The sequence below is a fragment of the Carlito syrichta genome, unplaced genomic scaffold, assembly GCF_000164805.1.
Source record: "Carlito syrichta isolate Samal-C Ts95f unplaced genomic scaffold, Tarsius_syrichta-2.0.1 Scaffold311146, whole genome shotgun sequence".
NCBI lineage: Eukaryota > Metazoa > Chordata > Mammalia > Primates > Tarsiidae > Carlito > Carlito syrichta.
In genome coordinates, this window is record NW_007255242.1 from 91,469 (window position 1) to 107,335 (window position 15,867).

A 15,867-nucleotide genomic window follows, 5' to 3' on the forward strand; every position below is an offset into this window, starting at 1 on the left:
CACTGCACTCCAGTCTGGGCAACAGAGTGAGACTCCAACTAAAAAAAAAAAACAAAAAAAGACAATAACAATAATACAAATAAAAAACCAATAGAGTATGACAAGTATTTACATTGTATTAGGCATTATAAGTAATATAGAGATGATTTAAAGCATGTGGCCGGAGGGCATGCATAGTATATATAAACACTGTGACTTTTATATAAGGAATTTGAGCATCTGTAGATGTTGGTGTCCGCTGAGAGGAAGGTTCTGGAACCAACTCTGCAAGGGTGCTAAGGGACGACTGTGTATCCTTTGCCCTTCTTTCTGGGGCTGGCAGTCTTTTTCTTGTTCATCTATAGGTGTTCTTAAATATGAAGGAAGTTTTTCCTATGTCTGTGGTATGTGTTACACATATTTCCCCCAATTTGTCATTGTCCTTTTGATTATATTGCTTTTTCCATGCAGAATTTTTATTTTTATGGAATCAGATTTTGTGTGGGTATATGTGAGGTCTCACTCTGTCACCTAGGCTGGAGTGCAGTAGCATGCTCATAGCCACTGCTGCCTCGACCTGCTGGGCTCCGGCGATCCTTCTGCCTCAGCCTCCCAAGTAGCTGGAACTACAGGCGCGCGCTATCATGCCCAGCTAATTTTGATTTATTGTAGAGATGAGGTCTCGCCAAGTTGCCCGGGCAGGTCTCGAACCCACGGGCTCAGGCCATCCCCTCGCCTCGGCCTCCCAAGAGACTCCTACTTTAAGTCAGGTGGAGCTCTGTCTTGCTGATGTGGTTTCCTTCGCCTTCCTAGATGCGAGTACTCCAGGCAGGATAGGACACACTGTATTTGTAGGGCGTTGGAAACAGGCCGAGGACACAGGGACAGGACTGGGCATTTAAAAATGACATGGATGTGACAGGGTTGCTGGGCTCTTTCCTTTCACGTGGGTGGAGGGCTTTAAGCTGTAGGGTACTGTTCTAGGTACCAGGTGGGGCCCACTCACAGAGAGTAAAAGAGTGACCATACAAGATCCCAGCTTATAAAAGTGCTTGCCAGGTCAAGGCATGCCCAGGCCTCTCGGGGCCTTGGAGAGTCTGTGTCTGATACCCCTGAGAATTGTTGGAAGGACCCTTCCCGACGTGCGTGAGTGGTGGCAGAGCGGGCCTTGGGGACCTCCCTTCTCCTCCCTTGGAGTTCCGAGCGTCACAGTTCTCCCTTGGATCAAAGGTCCTGATTGTCTGTGCATGAACTGCGCTTTGGTATAAGTGACCGTCACACAGGCCCCGAGCCGGGCCCGCGGCATTTCCGCCAGGACTCTCGGGTCCAGAGCCCCCAGGACCCTCGCGCGGAGCTCGGTGTCCCCGAGCCCTGGCTGAGCGCGGTGCGCACCCCTCGCTGCCCTCAGCCTGCAGGAAGGAGGACTGCAAGAATGGACCCCCGCCCGTCTGCCCCCCGCACCGGACGCCCGCCCTGCGCAAGACCCAGTGCTGCGAGGAGTATGAGTGTGCATGCAGCTGTGCCAACTCCACCGTGAGCTGTCCGCTGGGCTACCTGGCCTTGGCTGCCACCAACGACTGCGGCTGCACCACGACCACCTGCCTGCCCGACAAGGTACGGCCGTTCTGCTCCGGCAGGGATGGCAGCTGAGCTCCCACTCCTCGCAGAGGAGCTGTCCTGCCCGGCCTTCCCTTCCGGCCCGAACCAAGGGCTTCCAGGCTTGGCCCATGGGCAGGCAGCATTCCATCTCAGCCTCGGAGAAAATTCAGTTAACTCAGGCGGCATTTGCAGTGAATCCACTATGTGCTAAGTGTGGCGAGTCGCTGAGGTTACAAACAATGCATACGAGATGGTCCCTACCTTTATTTTATGGATTGGAAAATATACTTTATTTAGAAAGTAAATTAGAGAGAGAGAGGGAGAGAGAGAGAGGAGAGAGGGGAGATTCACCTCCCCAAGGTAGGGGAGGGGCCAAAACTCAGTCCCAACCTTTAAAGAGCTTATTTGCAGGTCAGCGAAAGAAATAATGTGATTGCATGGATTACTTAGAGATCAGTCAATATATATATTAAAATAAATAAATATTTACTTATTTATTGAGATGGAATCTTGCTATGTTGCTCAGGCTCAAGTGATCCTCCTGTCTTGGCCTCCCAAGTAGCCGGGATTATAGGTGCATGCCATCATGCCCAGCTAAGATCAGTTAATAGTTTACTCATTTGTGTACTGTTATCAATTTGTCCGTCCGTCCGTCCATCCATCCATCCATCCATCCATCCATCCATCCATCCATCCATCCATCCATCATTTCCTGAGCAACTCCTGTGTTCTAACAGAACTGGGACTGTTAGGTGCTGAGGGAGAAACGTAAGATGCAGTCCCCACCTGCGTGTTTGTCAGTGTGTGGGATAATAGTCTAGTAACCGAGTCAAGAAAGTGTCAATGGGGGGGTGTGCAAATATTAAGAGCAAAAGACAATCTTGTAGGGGAGAGCTGCCGAGAGGAGCCATGATGAGACTTCATTGGTGGGTGGGGCTGGGGACAGAGGAGGGGTGGGTGGGGCCAGGAGGCCTCGAAGTGGGTCTTGCAATGAGCCAGAATTGCAGCAGGAAGACCTGGGCACAGTCTTGGCTGCTGGGTGGAGGGGGAGTGCCTGAAACGGACGACAAAGAGAAGCCACAGTTGTCATTCCTGGAGCCATCAGGCTGGAACAGACCTTCATTTGCCTGGAATGCTCGAGACCTCTGTCCCCCTCTGGAGGCACAGCCTGAGGTTTCTAGGCTTCTGGGGAGAGGGACCCGCGTCTAGGAGGGTGTGGTAATTGCTTTTCATGTCTCTGTTCTCTTTCTCTTCTTGCCAACCCTCCCATCGCATCTTCCTCCATTAATGTCTCTTATGTCTTTCTTTCCCTCCCTCCCTCCCTTCCACTCTCTCACTCTTTCTTTTTTAAAGTTTGAGTCAAGGTCTCCCTCTGTTGCTCAGGCCGGGGTGCAGTGGCACGATCACAGCTCACTGCAGCCTCAACCTCCTGGGCTCGGACAGTCCTCCCACCCTCGTTCCCAAGTAGCTATGACGACTGGCACACACCCCTTGCCTGGCTAATTTTTTGATTTTTGTGGAGACGAGGCCTCACTATGTTACCTAGGCTGGTCTCAAACTCCTGAGTTCAAGTCATCTTCCTGCCTCGACCTTCCAAAGTGTTGGGATTATACATGTGAGCACCAGACCTTGCCTCTTACGTTTTTGTAATCTGTAGCAAACCCATTCCCGTTGTTTTTTATGCCTTTGTTTTACTGGGGAAGCCAGGTGATTGGTTGAATGTCATAGATTCTGGATTTGGCTGACTGCTCCCTCGTGGTGTTGAGTAATGTGTTTCTCTATCCCCTGTATTTCTAGGAAATTAGAAGTTAGACCCAGGGACTAACTACATGCAAGTTTATTTTGGGGGGAAGAAAGAATGCACGGTAGGGATGCGATTGTCTTCCCACTGTGTCCTCCTGTGAGGCATGTAGTGTCAGGTGACTCACTTTTAGACATAGGACTGCCCTGGCTTCACCTGGTGTCTGCCTGTTTCTGCATCATGAAGTTTATCCCATCCACATTTGAACACATAGTTTTAATACTCGTTGGTGATGGTTGCCCGAGATTCAGTATTCATTAGGACTTGCGAAGTTGTGCCTTGACCTCTACCATTCTTAAGCACTTATTAGCTAGAATGCTTCCCTAATTTCCCCCAACCATTTTTGGTTACCCCGAAACAAAACGACTTGAGGAAAAGCAGGTGAGATGCTCGAGGCGCTTCCCGTACCAGTTCTCAGAGTCATGAGCTGATACCCTCATGCGCATCAGGGATGACCAACGAGGTTTTGGTTTTTGACATCGTGATGAACTCACGGGTGCTTATGCATTCGGTGTGTTTTGGTTCTTTCAGATCTTTGTTATTTTTTGATACTCAGGTTGTTCTACCCGGGGTCAGCGAGAGCCCCTCCTGTTGGCTTTGACATGGCCGCATAGATCTTCATCGCCTTCGTGCTTTCTGAAATGGCGAGAGGTGACAGGCTTATCCTGGACACTTCCCGCCTTAGTCCTTGGGTCAGCCATTTCGCCCATAAGTCCCTGCACCTGGTAATGACAAGAGCATTCAGACACCCCAGTCTGAGGCCAGGACTGTGCGTGGCTGCTGGCTTGCTGTGGCCTTTAGGCCTCTTTGATAAACAGCTTAGAAACGCGTGTCTTAAAAGAGGGGAAAAACTCATGTGTTTATAGTGATATTTCCGATTCAAATTTAATAATAGGGTTTTACGCAGTTTCTTTGATTTTTATATTTCTATGACTTTGCTTCTAGGTTGAAAATTCTGGTTTCCTAACATAATTAACCTAGTTACTGATCTGTTTTATCTTGTAATATGCCTGTGATATGTTAAAAGTAACAGTGCTAATGTTACTACTAATAATTTATGACTGCTGAAAGTGGCTTAAGCTTTGTCCAAAAGATTCTTCTTGTCCAAAAAATATAATTCTACTAGGGATATATCATTGAAATGCTAGGTTTTAAAGTCATTTGAAATAATTTTTTCCCTTTGTGATAATTATTTTCCCACTGACTTGATGGCTAGTTAATTAGAGATTTTAATTTTCCATTTTGGGGGTGACTTTTATTTCCTTTTTAACTTAATATTATTATGACACAAAACACTTAAATCATTTTAAAGCCCATAGTATAAAACAAGATTTATTTCCAGGAGTCCTACTTCTATCTCTGTTTCCTCTACTCTGGTTCTTCCTTCCCTGCTGTAACATATAATTTGCATTAGTTTTTTGCTTTTTAAAAACATGATTACATTTCATATACTTATATTTCTTCCCATTTCTCACAGACAGCAGAGTATATTATAAATTCCATTTTAAGTATTTCCTTTTGCATTGAACAGTACGTGGTTGAGATTATTCTAGATCAGTAGATGACCTGGCTTCTTCCTTTTCATAGCTGCATGGTACTTCGTTGCATGGCTGATGCACCATCGTTTTTTCAAGTCCCCTGTTGAAGGATGTTTGAGTTGCTTCAGTCTCTTACCATGACTAATTTTAGTAACAAGTAGCCTTGTGTGTGGGGACCAAAGTGAGGCCCAAATTTTACCCAGACAACGACCATTAGTATACCTGACTCTGAATTGCACCCCACATCTTTAAAATAAAAAACCAACAAACAAAAACCAAATAGCCTATGCATCTGTCATTTCATGTTTTTGCCAGTATGTGTTTGGGATGGAGTCCTGGAAGTGAGATTCTGGGTTACATGGTAAATACACATGTTTTTTGGGACATTGCTGAGTTCTTCTCTGTAGAGATGGCAACATTTTCTAGAAGGTTCCTTAGTAGAAGAGCAAGGGGTCTTATCCAATAAGTTCATTATACAGAAACTGAAAGACCGAGGAGATTTGTGCTGCTATTTTGTGAATGAAGGTAGAGATCTGTGCTGTGTAGCCTTGGAGGTGAACTTGGGATTAATTTCAAAACTGCCGGTAAGTCCCCTGATCCAACAACCTCCTTAGTGCCTCAGTTCTTCAAAACGACATCGGCGCGTTGGATGTGGAGGCACCTAGGTCTCCATGCTTCCGTTTCACCCAGCCTGTATAGTCTCGTCTCCCACATCCCTTCCAGAGCCTGTGGTTCTTCCAGGCAGCATCTCTTGACTCTTAAATTATCTGTGCCCGGAGACTTTGCTTGTTCTGTTTCTTACTACTTGCAGGCCTTAAGGGGACATACGATCGCAGCCCTCGCTGATTCTCTTTCACCATCAGTCTCCTTCTAAGGGGGCAGAGTGTTAGATGTGAAAGGGCTCCAAGTCCAAGGACATTTTGGGGTCTGGGAATTTGGGTTCCACATTTGTGAGATGCAGGAAGGAGTTAAGTGCAGGGAAGGCAGTAATGAAACCGGATCACACCAGTTTATGTATCTGGTTTGTGGGCCGTGAAGAACTCACCAGGTGCCACTCCCAAGTAGATGGGCTGGCTCTTCTAAGGCCAGCAGGGAAGGGAAGAGGACAAAGTCTGCTTCTGAAGCGTCCCTCCATATGGGCAGAGACCACACTGGCTTTTCTCAGCGCCTGGCGCCGCTTCCGCATAGTAGATGCGACTACCCACGTGTCTCCACGAACCAAGTGTGTTCACTCACAAAACCTTGTGTCTACAGGTGTGTGTCCACCAAGGCACCGTCTACCCCGTGGGCCAGTTCTGGGAGGAGGGCTGCAAGGTGTGCACCTGCACCGATATGGAGGATGCAGTGATGGGCCTGCGTGTGGCCCAGTGCTCCCAAAAGCCCTGTGAGGACGCCTGCCCGTCGGTGAGTCGGGTGGAGGGTGAGTCGGGTGGAGGGTGAGTCGGGTGGAGGGCTGGGCCCTGCATGGAGCCCTCAGGGCCTCTCGGGAAGGGCAAGAGCGGCCCTTTAGGGACTCTGGTTCAAGGCCAGGGGCGAGGAGGAAAGCGGGGGTGGGTAAAAAGGAAGAAGCATGAGAAAAGGATCACTATGCCCTCCTTCTGCGATTTGATCCTGGGTAACTGGTCACGTCTGTGTGAGGTCTGAAGTCCAGAACCTGGGTGGAGTCAGTCTACCAGACAGGGAGAGAATGCAATGCCTAGAACAAGGGGCAATTCTTCCTCTCTCTCACATCACCTCGTCCTGCTCCAAGAACAGACGTGTGTTCTGGATTTTCTGGGGCTATCCTGGTTCCGATGTCCCATTATCCTTCCACACAGAGGGTTGATGTTCAGGCCATGGTTACAATGTGGGGTACAGAAAAGATGGTCACTGTTCTCCAAGCTCAGTCTGTGGTGGCCCACCGCTGAGGCTCCTGTGCGTTCTGGGCTTCCTGATTCATGCACACGTAAGACTGGGCGGATCCTAGGAGAAGGGAACAGCAGTCTGCAGAGAGAACTGTGGGTCAAAGTCTGCATGCTGGCTCAATGCTATTATTATCACTCCCTTGTTGTAAGGAAAATAGCGATGTTCAAGGGAGAGTTACCAGGGCGGGCAAGTGTGTACACCTGGTGGTTGCCGTTGTTAAGTGCTGGTGGCAGTGACGACAGCGACCACAGTGCCTCTGCTGGTGCTGTGGAGGTGCGAGGTTTGTCGACAGAGGTAGGGCCCAAGGGCAGATCTAGACATGGCAGCGTCTGCTCCGTCTTGGTGCTGTTCCATGTGTCGTTTGTGTGGTTCTGCTGCCTCACAACTCTGCCGGTTCCGAGGAGTGGAGTGCCAGGGACCTTTGGGAAGGAATGATGCCGCGGGATCCAGTGCTCCTTTGAGGGATGCTAGGTTTGGGAAGCCCTTTGTTCTTCATTGCGTCCGGTAGCCTGGGGAAGCCCAGGAGAATAACTTGCTGCCAAGCGTGCTGTTTGGAGGTTGATTTTAGAAAGTTGGCACCCGGTATGTTTTGTGTTTTGGTGGAGATTTTGATTTAGAACCTGCTCAATCTAGGAGAGATCAAAAGGGGACGCATAGTCAAGACGCAGGAGAATCTCCCAGAAATGAAGGGCAGGGTACGTAGGTGGGCAGCGTAGGCCTGCAGCCGTTCTCTCCCTTGGCCCCAAGAGCCCCGGTGTCCATGTCCCCCCGTCCGTCCACTCCAGCCCCTCCCTTTTGGCCTACTTCCTCAGCGCGGACGTTTTGCTTTCTCATGCATTTCATTTGCACGTCGCTTTCCTGGGGCTGGCTTCAACCCCACGTGGTTGTTCAGATTCAGGGTTTACCCCTGTCCCATCCGACTCAGTCTTTTTGGCTCACGGAGTACTTCTCAAGAAGAGAGTTGATGGGCCCAGCTCCGCCCACGGGTCGGGTGCCCACTCTGGTCCAGTTACCTGCCGATGAGGGTGCAGCCGCAGGGCATCACCCTGGTTCTAGAGACTGTGGCACTGGCAGCAGTTTCCGCAAGACAGGTGCGAGCTCAGGGGAGTGGGCAAAGGAGGCTGCGTATCTAGAGCTCTGGACTGCAGGATCGCCCTGGGAATTGAGTACCCCATCTCGAAGGCTGCGTGTTCCCGTCTCCTGGGAAGGAGGGGCTTGAGGGGAGGCCAGGCTTTGATGTGCGCCCTGTACTGAAGCTTCAGTAAATTACAGACGCTCTCAGACTTGGTTCTTCAGAGGGGGTGGTACTGCATTGGCTCTTGTCCGACTTCAGAGACATTTGGGCTTGCTTATATGGGTCCATGTGTCGTCCGGGTTGTGAGAGAAAACACAAAAAAGAACATCACTGTCACTACCCGGAAGCCCCAGTCTGTAGAAACACAGTTTCCCCAAACCCCTCGCGTTCTCTGCTCTTTGTGTCTGAAAATGATATGAAGCAACCGAGGCACCGCTGGCTTCCAGAGAATGGTGCAGGTGCACCCACGTACCATGGCCTCATGTCCCATCGGCAGCGAGGGGAATCTTGTACCATTGTGCAAACCTCTGGGGAGTTTTCCCTGTAGGCCTGTGACCACCTGACTCCTCACCCCAGGCCCCCGAATCAGACTAAGTCGTGTTAGAGACTGTTTGGAGGACACAAGAGCAGGCCATCCTGTTTATTAACCCTCGTGCTCCTTTAGGGATCCCTAGGTTTTGGAAACCCCTCGGTCCTCACGCCCTCCCACAGGTTGGGGGAGACCGTGAGAATCACTTGCTGTCAAGAGTGCTGCTGGGAGGTCGTTTTTAGGACATCGGCACCCGATATGTTTCATGTTTCAGTGGGGAGTTTGGATGGCAAAGAACAGAACCTGCTTGACCTAGCAGAAGTCTAAAAGGGGATCTATGAGGCGGGGACGCCCCCCCAACTGGAATGGTCTTTTTGAAGGGCAGACCCCTCGTGGTATACTTTAAATTTGTTCCTCTGGATCAAACCGTCAAACAAAATTTTCATCTGGAAGTTTGGAGACAGTTGCATCACAATGTGTAGAAGAAACATCCTGAGTTGTGGCCAAGAGATGACTGGTTCTGCCACCATGAGACATACCTGCCCACACCACCCTGGTGCTCAGCAGTTTTTGGCCCCAAGTGGCAAGACCTCTGGGTCCCACCCCGCCCCGTTCACTCAATCTCACTCTGAGCGACTTTCTTTTTTCCCTGGATAAAAAGATGTCCTCAAAGGGACATGCTTTGCCAGTGTGGAAGAGGTGACACGAACCAACAAAAATGGCAGGAGTGCTACAGGCATCAAAACTGACGCGCTCAAAAACCATTGTGAGCAGTGGAAAGTTGTCTCGATAGGTGGAGCGCATCAAACGGAGAGTACATTGAAGGTGGCTGAAGTTTAAACACGTAAGAATAAGTGCACACCTTTTTATGAATAAATTCCAGGTCTTGTTGGGTCCTCCTTATATAGACAAGAGGCGGAAGGATCTCAGAGGGAAGAGGAGGGCTGGCTATTCTTCCCCCTCATCAAAGGATGACCTCAGGGAGGGGGCTGACCAGAGCTCTCCAGCTCACATGAGGCCTGTGGACACAGAGTCCCGACTCTGAGTCCAGGGCCATTCTGTTAGGCTGGTATGCTGGGCAGCGTGGAAAGGGTCAGTTGGATTCCGGGAAGAGATCTTCAGACTGAGAGCCCAACGACCTCAGCAGGGGACAGGGGACCAGTGTCTTGTCTCCCACCTGCATTTTTTTTTTTTTTGAGTTGGAGTTTCACTCTGTCGCCCAGACTGGAGTGCAGTGCACGCTCCTGACACTGCAGCCTCGACCTGCCGGGCTCCGGCAATCCTTCCGCCTCAGCCTTCCAAGTAGCCAGAACTATAGACGCGTGCTACCACGCCCAGGCTCATTTTTAATTATTGTAGAGACGAGGTCTCTCCAAGTTGCCCAGGTGGGTCTTGAACCCGCGGACTCAGGCAATCCACTCGCCTCGGCCTCCCAAAGCACTGGGATGACAGGCTGAGCCACCGAGCCCGGCTACCACCTGCGTTTCAGTGACAGCAATTGTGCTTGTAGGATCGGGCTGCTAGATACGTGGAAAGCTCATTTTTCAGTGCGTATGTGTTCAGGGGGAGGGTGGACATGAGACATACTTAATTCCACTCTCCGTTGAAAAGCCAGTGAAAACAGGATGAAGAAGAGAGTGAGAAGGGTCTGAGGTGTGTATTTTGATATAGTGTATAGCTTTAAGCTAGGAGGTTTGAAGGAGTGAAGGAAAATCAAGCGTTGGAAACGTAGGCTGAACCCCGACTATGCAACAAAGAAACGGGGTTGCTGGGGGCGTGTAGGGGAATCTTAGGAAGATGGAGGTTTGGGGGGTGTGGCTGAGCATTTCTGGTCATAAGAAATTAGTGGGCTTTTTGGGAACAAGGCATCAAGCCTGCGGGCCGTCTGTAGTTTCCACTGTGTGTTTGCTAGCGGTGCGAAGCAGCTGAAAACAAAAAGAATACACAGGCCGGGCTCGGTGGCTCAGTCTGTAGTCTCAGCATCTTGGGAGGCTGAGGCGAGTGGGTTGCCTGAGCCCGCGGGTTTGAGACTAGCCCGGGCAACTTGGTGAGAACTCATCTCCACAATAAATAAAAAATAAGCTGGGCGTGGCAGCACACATCTGTAGTTCCGGCTCCTTGGAAGGCTGAGGCGGAAGGATCGCCGGAGCCCAGCAGGTCGAGGCTGCGGTGGCCGGGAGCGTGCCACTGTACTATGTCCTGAGTGACGGAGTGAGAATCCAACTCAGAAAAAAAAAAAAAGAATACACACATCCAGACCACTCTGCCGTCTAGAGAGGATTCGAGAGCGATACTAGGTCACTCAAGGTGTTCGTGACTCTCTTTGCGTCTTTGCTTCTGACTCCCTGAGACTTTGTGTCTTTCATGGCATTTTGCGTGTTTTGCGTATGGTGAAGGGTCATCCTAGTTTCTCGGGTCTTCCAAGAAAAATAGTCAAAGATGCACAGTAAGTGGCTAGAATGCTGGCTGACGGCCAGGGGGCGGGTAGGGATGTCACAGGTCCGGTAGTGATGATGTGAGGCAGAGTAGAGACCCCTGGAGTGCTGCGTTCCCTCAGGGAGAGGCAAGCCTGCGGGTGCATCAGGGTGTGCCCGGGGGTGGGGCAGGTTCCCTGTGGAAGCTCATCCCGAGCAGCTGAAGCTCCTCCTTCACTCCCAGGACACAGAGCCAGGGCGAAGTGCAGTCCTGGGTTCTCTTCCCATGACCTCTGGGGCATCCGCCGTCTTCTTGTTCCGCCCGTCCTTTGAACCTGGCTTCAGACTTTTCAGGGGAGGGTCTCAAGCCAAGTTCCCGATGCCTTGGCCACACTGGAGGACCTCGAGAGGCAAGACGGGCTGACAGGCTCCCAGGGAGCGGCCTTCTGGGGAGCCTTGTCTCTGTGGCTCCCTCCTGTCATGTCTTCTTTCCAAAGAGTGCAGGACCCCACAAACTACTAGGAAAAGGTCAAGGTACTCCCTGGGGAGCCCGCTGTGCACACCGGGGAGAGGTGTTTGGGTCGGGGTATCGTCTGGTGTAGGGGCTTATCTCTACTAGAGCAGAGCCTGGGTCCAGGTGCCCCGAATGGTCTCCCCAGCCTGTTAGGTGCCCTAGATTTGGCCACCATAGAGGTCAGGATAGTTAGCTGCTGCCAGGTGACCTCTGGGGTGTCTTTGATGCTCTGGCAGCCTGGATCTCGGTCCCAAGGGGGGATCTTTCAGAGGAAGGGTTATGTCTCTGGCTGGCGTCAAGTTTTAGTATAGTGACGATAGGGCTAGTGCTCCCTAACCGCTTCTTGGCACGGTCTCGAGGCTGGTTGACAGCAAGGACGAAGATGTCCAGGCTGTGGTCCGTCTGCAAACCCCCAGGGCTCAGGACGTGGGGGGTAGGGCTCAGAACCCCTGCGTCTTTGCTGCGAGCCTGTCTCCACTCTCCTGTTCTTTCTGCTTTTCCAGGGCTTCACCTATGTCCTCCACGAAGGAGAGTGCTGTGGCAGGTGCCTGCCCTCTGCCTGTGAGGTGGCAACCGGCTCACCGCGAGGGGACTCCCAGGCCTCCTGGAAGAGTGTAGGTCCTGGGCCCCGGGAGGGTGGGGGAGGGGGCGGCGACTCACCAACCTGGGAGCCCGTGCCATGCCCAGCGGTGACCTTGGTTTCATCCCGTTCCCTGCCCTCTGCTCGCCCCACGGGGCATGTGTGAGCTAGGTGTCAGCTGGGATGACCTTGCTCTTAGGAACTAGTTAAGACGGCCTCAGATCACCCATCTGCGGGACTGGGAGAAGCCCAATACCCTCCCTAAGAGCTCTGTGAACTCCCAGGGGCATCTGTGCTGGACTGTGGGCCTGAGAATCCGAGGGCGCACCCCCCCGAGTGGCTGGCATAGGGATGGCCTCAACGTGCCGCCCGTGTCATTTGTCTGCCACCCTCCAAGAAGTCACAACTGCCACCCAAGCTCCGAACCCCGTTGACTCCCAAGCCCGGTCCGCAGACCTCTCCAATGATTTCCATGGAAACCTCCCTGGGGGCTTTAGCGGGGTGGAGAAACTTGCAACCCGGAGAAGCAAACAGTGTCTCCATTCTCCAAACCCCTGGGTGATTCCTGTAAGTCTGCAGCATCCGTGGCGTCTTGCCCCATGCCAGCCCTCCACACCCCCCCTTGTCCTCTCCCGCCTGGCCCTCACCCCACCACACGCCTTTTCTGGCTGCAGGGCAGCTTGTCTGTCCCCTATGTGGCCCTCGGGCACCCATGGTGACTCTGATGCTTGTCGAACCATTTTCCTAAACACAGAGGAGTCTCTCCTGGGGGATTTTCATCTAGACACCAGGATGAACACAGTCCTCTCCCTGGGATCAGAAGGACGCAGTGGGCAGTTGCTAAGCCCTGCAGCCTTGGAAGTGGGTGCTGGAAGGATGGGGTGCCCGCTGAGTCCTCCCTCTGTCTCCCAGGGAGACCAAACCCGCCTTGTGCAGAGAGGAAGGCAGAGGGTCCCAGCGTCCTGGCCCCGCCCCTGCCCATCTCCTGCCCAGGCTTCTGGCCCTTCTCCCTCTCAGCGACAGCAGAGTGACCCACTGGGCTTTCCAGATGGGCTTCCTCCGTGTCCGAGTTACCTGTGGGTCTCCCAGCCCTGTGCCCCTCCTTACCTTCCAGTGTCCCTGCTCCTGTCCGTCCCAGACCGAGGCAGGTGTTTTCCTTCTGCCCAGGTCCGAGGTCTGGCTCAGGTTGCAGGCTGCCCCGTCCTGTGGGGGCTGAGAGCGGGTCCCTTGGGGCTCGTTTTCTTGCTCCTTTTGCCCCCCCATCTCCCTCGAGGCCCACAGGGCCGTCCCACGTAAGTGTTGGCAAACTGCAAGGCGGCCTGGGCTTTTCTTCTCCTGCTCAAGTCGCCGTCTTACCTAAAAGACTCGGTGTCAGCGATGGCTTTGCTGCTGGAGACTTGTCTGGGGCCAGCGGGAGTGGGTGGCCAAGACTCACCAAGTCAACGATCAGAGGGGCCAGAGGTCTGGAGGTTGGATTAGGCTTACAGTGGGAAGCTTGGTGGCAGTGAGTTGGGAGTGGAAGGTGAAGGGTGTGGCTGCGAGTGTCTGGCACTTTTTGCCCCTCCCTGGAAGGAGAAGAAGGGGGGCAGATGCTGAGAGAAGCAGGTCAGGACTAAGGTGGTGACAGGGTAACCTGGTTGTGCGTGGACGCAGGGCCCTCACACGCACTCATGGCCACGCTTCCAGGAGGGCCCTCCTGGTGACCATTGGAGCCATGGTCTCGAGCCCCTCCCGTGCCGTTGGTCCACAGAACCAACCCTGGAGACCTGGCCACCCATCCACAGCCCTGGGTGTTTCAGGGACAGATGCAGGGCTGTCGGGGTCCGAGGCCAGCCTTCCCAGGGTCCTGCCGTCTTGCCCTCTCCCCCTGTGGGTGGGAGGTAGTGCCAGGCTTGGGAACGCCGCCTCCCCCACAGCCCTGTGGCTGCTTCTTGGCCAGAGTGGCCTGGAGTGTCTGAGCTCCGCTGCTGGGAGTTGGGGGGAGCACCCCTTGGCTTTCTCGAGGCGCTTACTTGGTGGGGGAAGACAGTGGCTGCAGCACTCGTGACTCCGAGCCCGGCCCTCGGTCGGGGTGGTGCGGGCCCAGGCTTCCCGGGAGTTGCCCGCTTTGCTCCCTCCGTGGGTTTTGCCCGGTGGGGCTCGCCTCCAGGGCCCGGGTCAAGTCCCCGCGGTAAGAACCCCTCCTGGGACCTTGGGCCCGGCCTCGCCTGGCGCGTTGGACTGACTCTGGCCCCCGCAGGTGGGCTCTCGCTGGGCGTCCCCGGAGAACCCCTGCCTCGTCAACGAGTGCGTCCGGGTGAAGGAGGAGGTCTTCGTGCAGCAGAGCAATGTCTCCTGCCCCCAGCTGGACGTCCCCGTCTGCCCCACAGGCTTCCGCCTGAGCTGTGCCACCCTGGGGTGCTGCCCTGGCTGTCACTGTGGTAAGGCCTGGGCCAGGCTGGGCCCCCCCTTGCAGCCTCTCTCTCCGCTTCCGGCTGCCAAGTTCTCGACCTTCTTAGCAGCTCGGGGAAACGGGCAGGATCTGTCTTTCCACGGTTCCTTGTGCTTTTGTGAGAAGGCAGATACGGTGGGGACAAGGCAGCAGTCGCTTCCCGAAGGTCACCACGCCCAGCACTGGGCTCAGTGATGCTTTTCACCGTTAAGCCTCACCTCAGCCCGGGAGGGGGAGGGTGACCAGCCCTGTTTGCTCACACGGAGGTCGTTGGGGGCAGAGCTGGGAGCCCATCCCAGGCTCCTCTGGCTCTGGAGACTTCAGGGGTGAGGCCTCAGCCAGGGGATGGCATTCCAACGGCCGCCCCGACCCCGCCAACACGTATACACATGGCGACAACCACAAATCCAGTTCTCTCCACTCCCTCTGAACTCCTTGTGTAACTTACGGGGGGCGGAACATTCCAAGGTAGAACCTCATTCCTTCATAAAGGAGGGTGGGGTGGGGGAGGGACCAGAAGATGCAAGAGGGAGACCCCGACCAGCAGGAAAAGCCCCAGAGCACCGTGTGCCTGCCTTGCGGGGTATCTGGCACACACTGCACCTCTCTCTCCCCAGAGCCCCTGGAGGCCTGTGTGCTCAACGGCACCACCATCGAGGTGAGCTGCTGCCCTGTCTCCTGAGCGAGGGACCCAAGTGACGGGACCGGGAAGGGGGCACTATGGGAAAAGCTGGGTCACTGTGAGGTGGAAATGCAAGCAACCAGAAGACCCCCACCCCCACCCCGGTGCGGTTCTCACCGCCTGCAGGGCTTCCTCGGTGCCTTGCCATCCAGGCTGGGACCATCTTCCCAGAGCCTTGGGGCCTAGCCCCTTGTCCTGCTGTCACTTCCTGGCCCCGCTCAGGCACCTGAGGAGTCACGAGGCTCATTGCAGTCTGTTCCCTCTCCCACTTGCCCGGCTGCCTCTTGGGCATGAAAGTTCCCGTCTCACGGTCTCCATATTGGGGGAGGGGGCAGGACGGCAAGGGGCCAGCGGTGTCCCCCGGTGTGGAGCTGTGGGTGGCGGGTTGGTGATGGCTTACAGATGAGGCGGGGGGGTTGGGTCTCCGGGGTGCCTGGAGGCCTGACCCCGGCGCCTCTGGTTCCAGCCCGGGAAGAGTGTGATGGTCGACGTGTGTACCACCTGCAGCTGCACCGTGCACGTGGGGGCTGTCTCTGGATTCAAGTTGGAGTGCAGGAAGACCACCTGTGAGGCCTGCCCCGCGGTGAGAGAGTTGAAGGGACCCAGGGGCGGGCCGGCCTCTTGCGGGACCCATGCCGCGGGATGTCACCGAGGTCTTTACATAAGCCTTTTATTATTTTCTGCTTATGGATAATACCAGACAGCCACGGAGAAGAGACAGAGCCACCCACACAAGTTGGGTGCTCAGGAATAATTATAATTTTAATTTTGCGACTTGTCAACATTTTCTTCCTGAGGTTTTTTTTTTTTTTTTTTTTTT

General features: G+C 53.7%; 1 protein-coding gene across 1 annotated transcript in view; it reads left to right on the forward strand.

The window, feature by feature from the left end:
* VWF (von Willebrand factor) overlaps window positions 1-15,867 on the forward strand; it is a 118,103-nt gene that overhangs the window by 82,466 nt on the left and 19,770 nt on the right. The window contains 6 exon segments of the mRNA XM_021717812.1: window positions 1,388-1,593; window positions 6,172-6,321; window positions 11,858-11,968; window positions 14,174-14,354; window positions 14,983-15,023; window positions 15,514-15,630. Of these exon segments, the coding sequence (XP_021573487.1) occupies window positions 1,388-1,593; window positions 6,172-6,321; window positions 11,858-11,968; window positions 14,174-14,354; window positions 14,983-15,023; window positions 15,514-15,630 (806 nt within the window).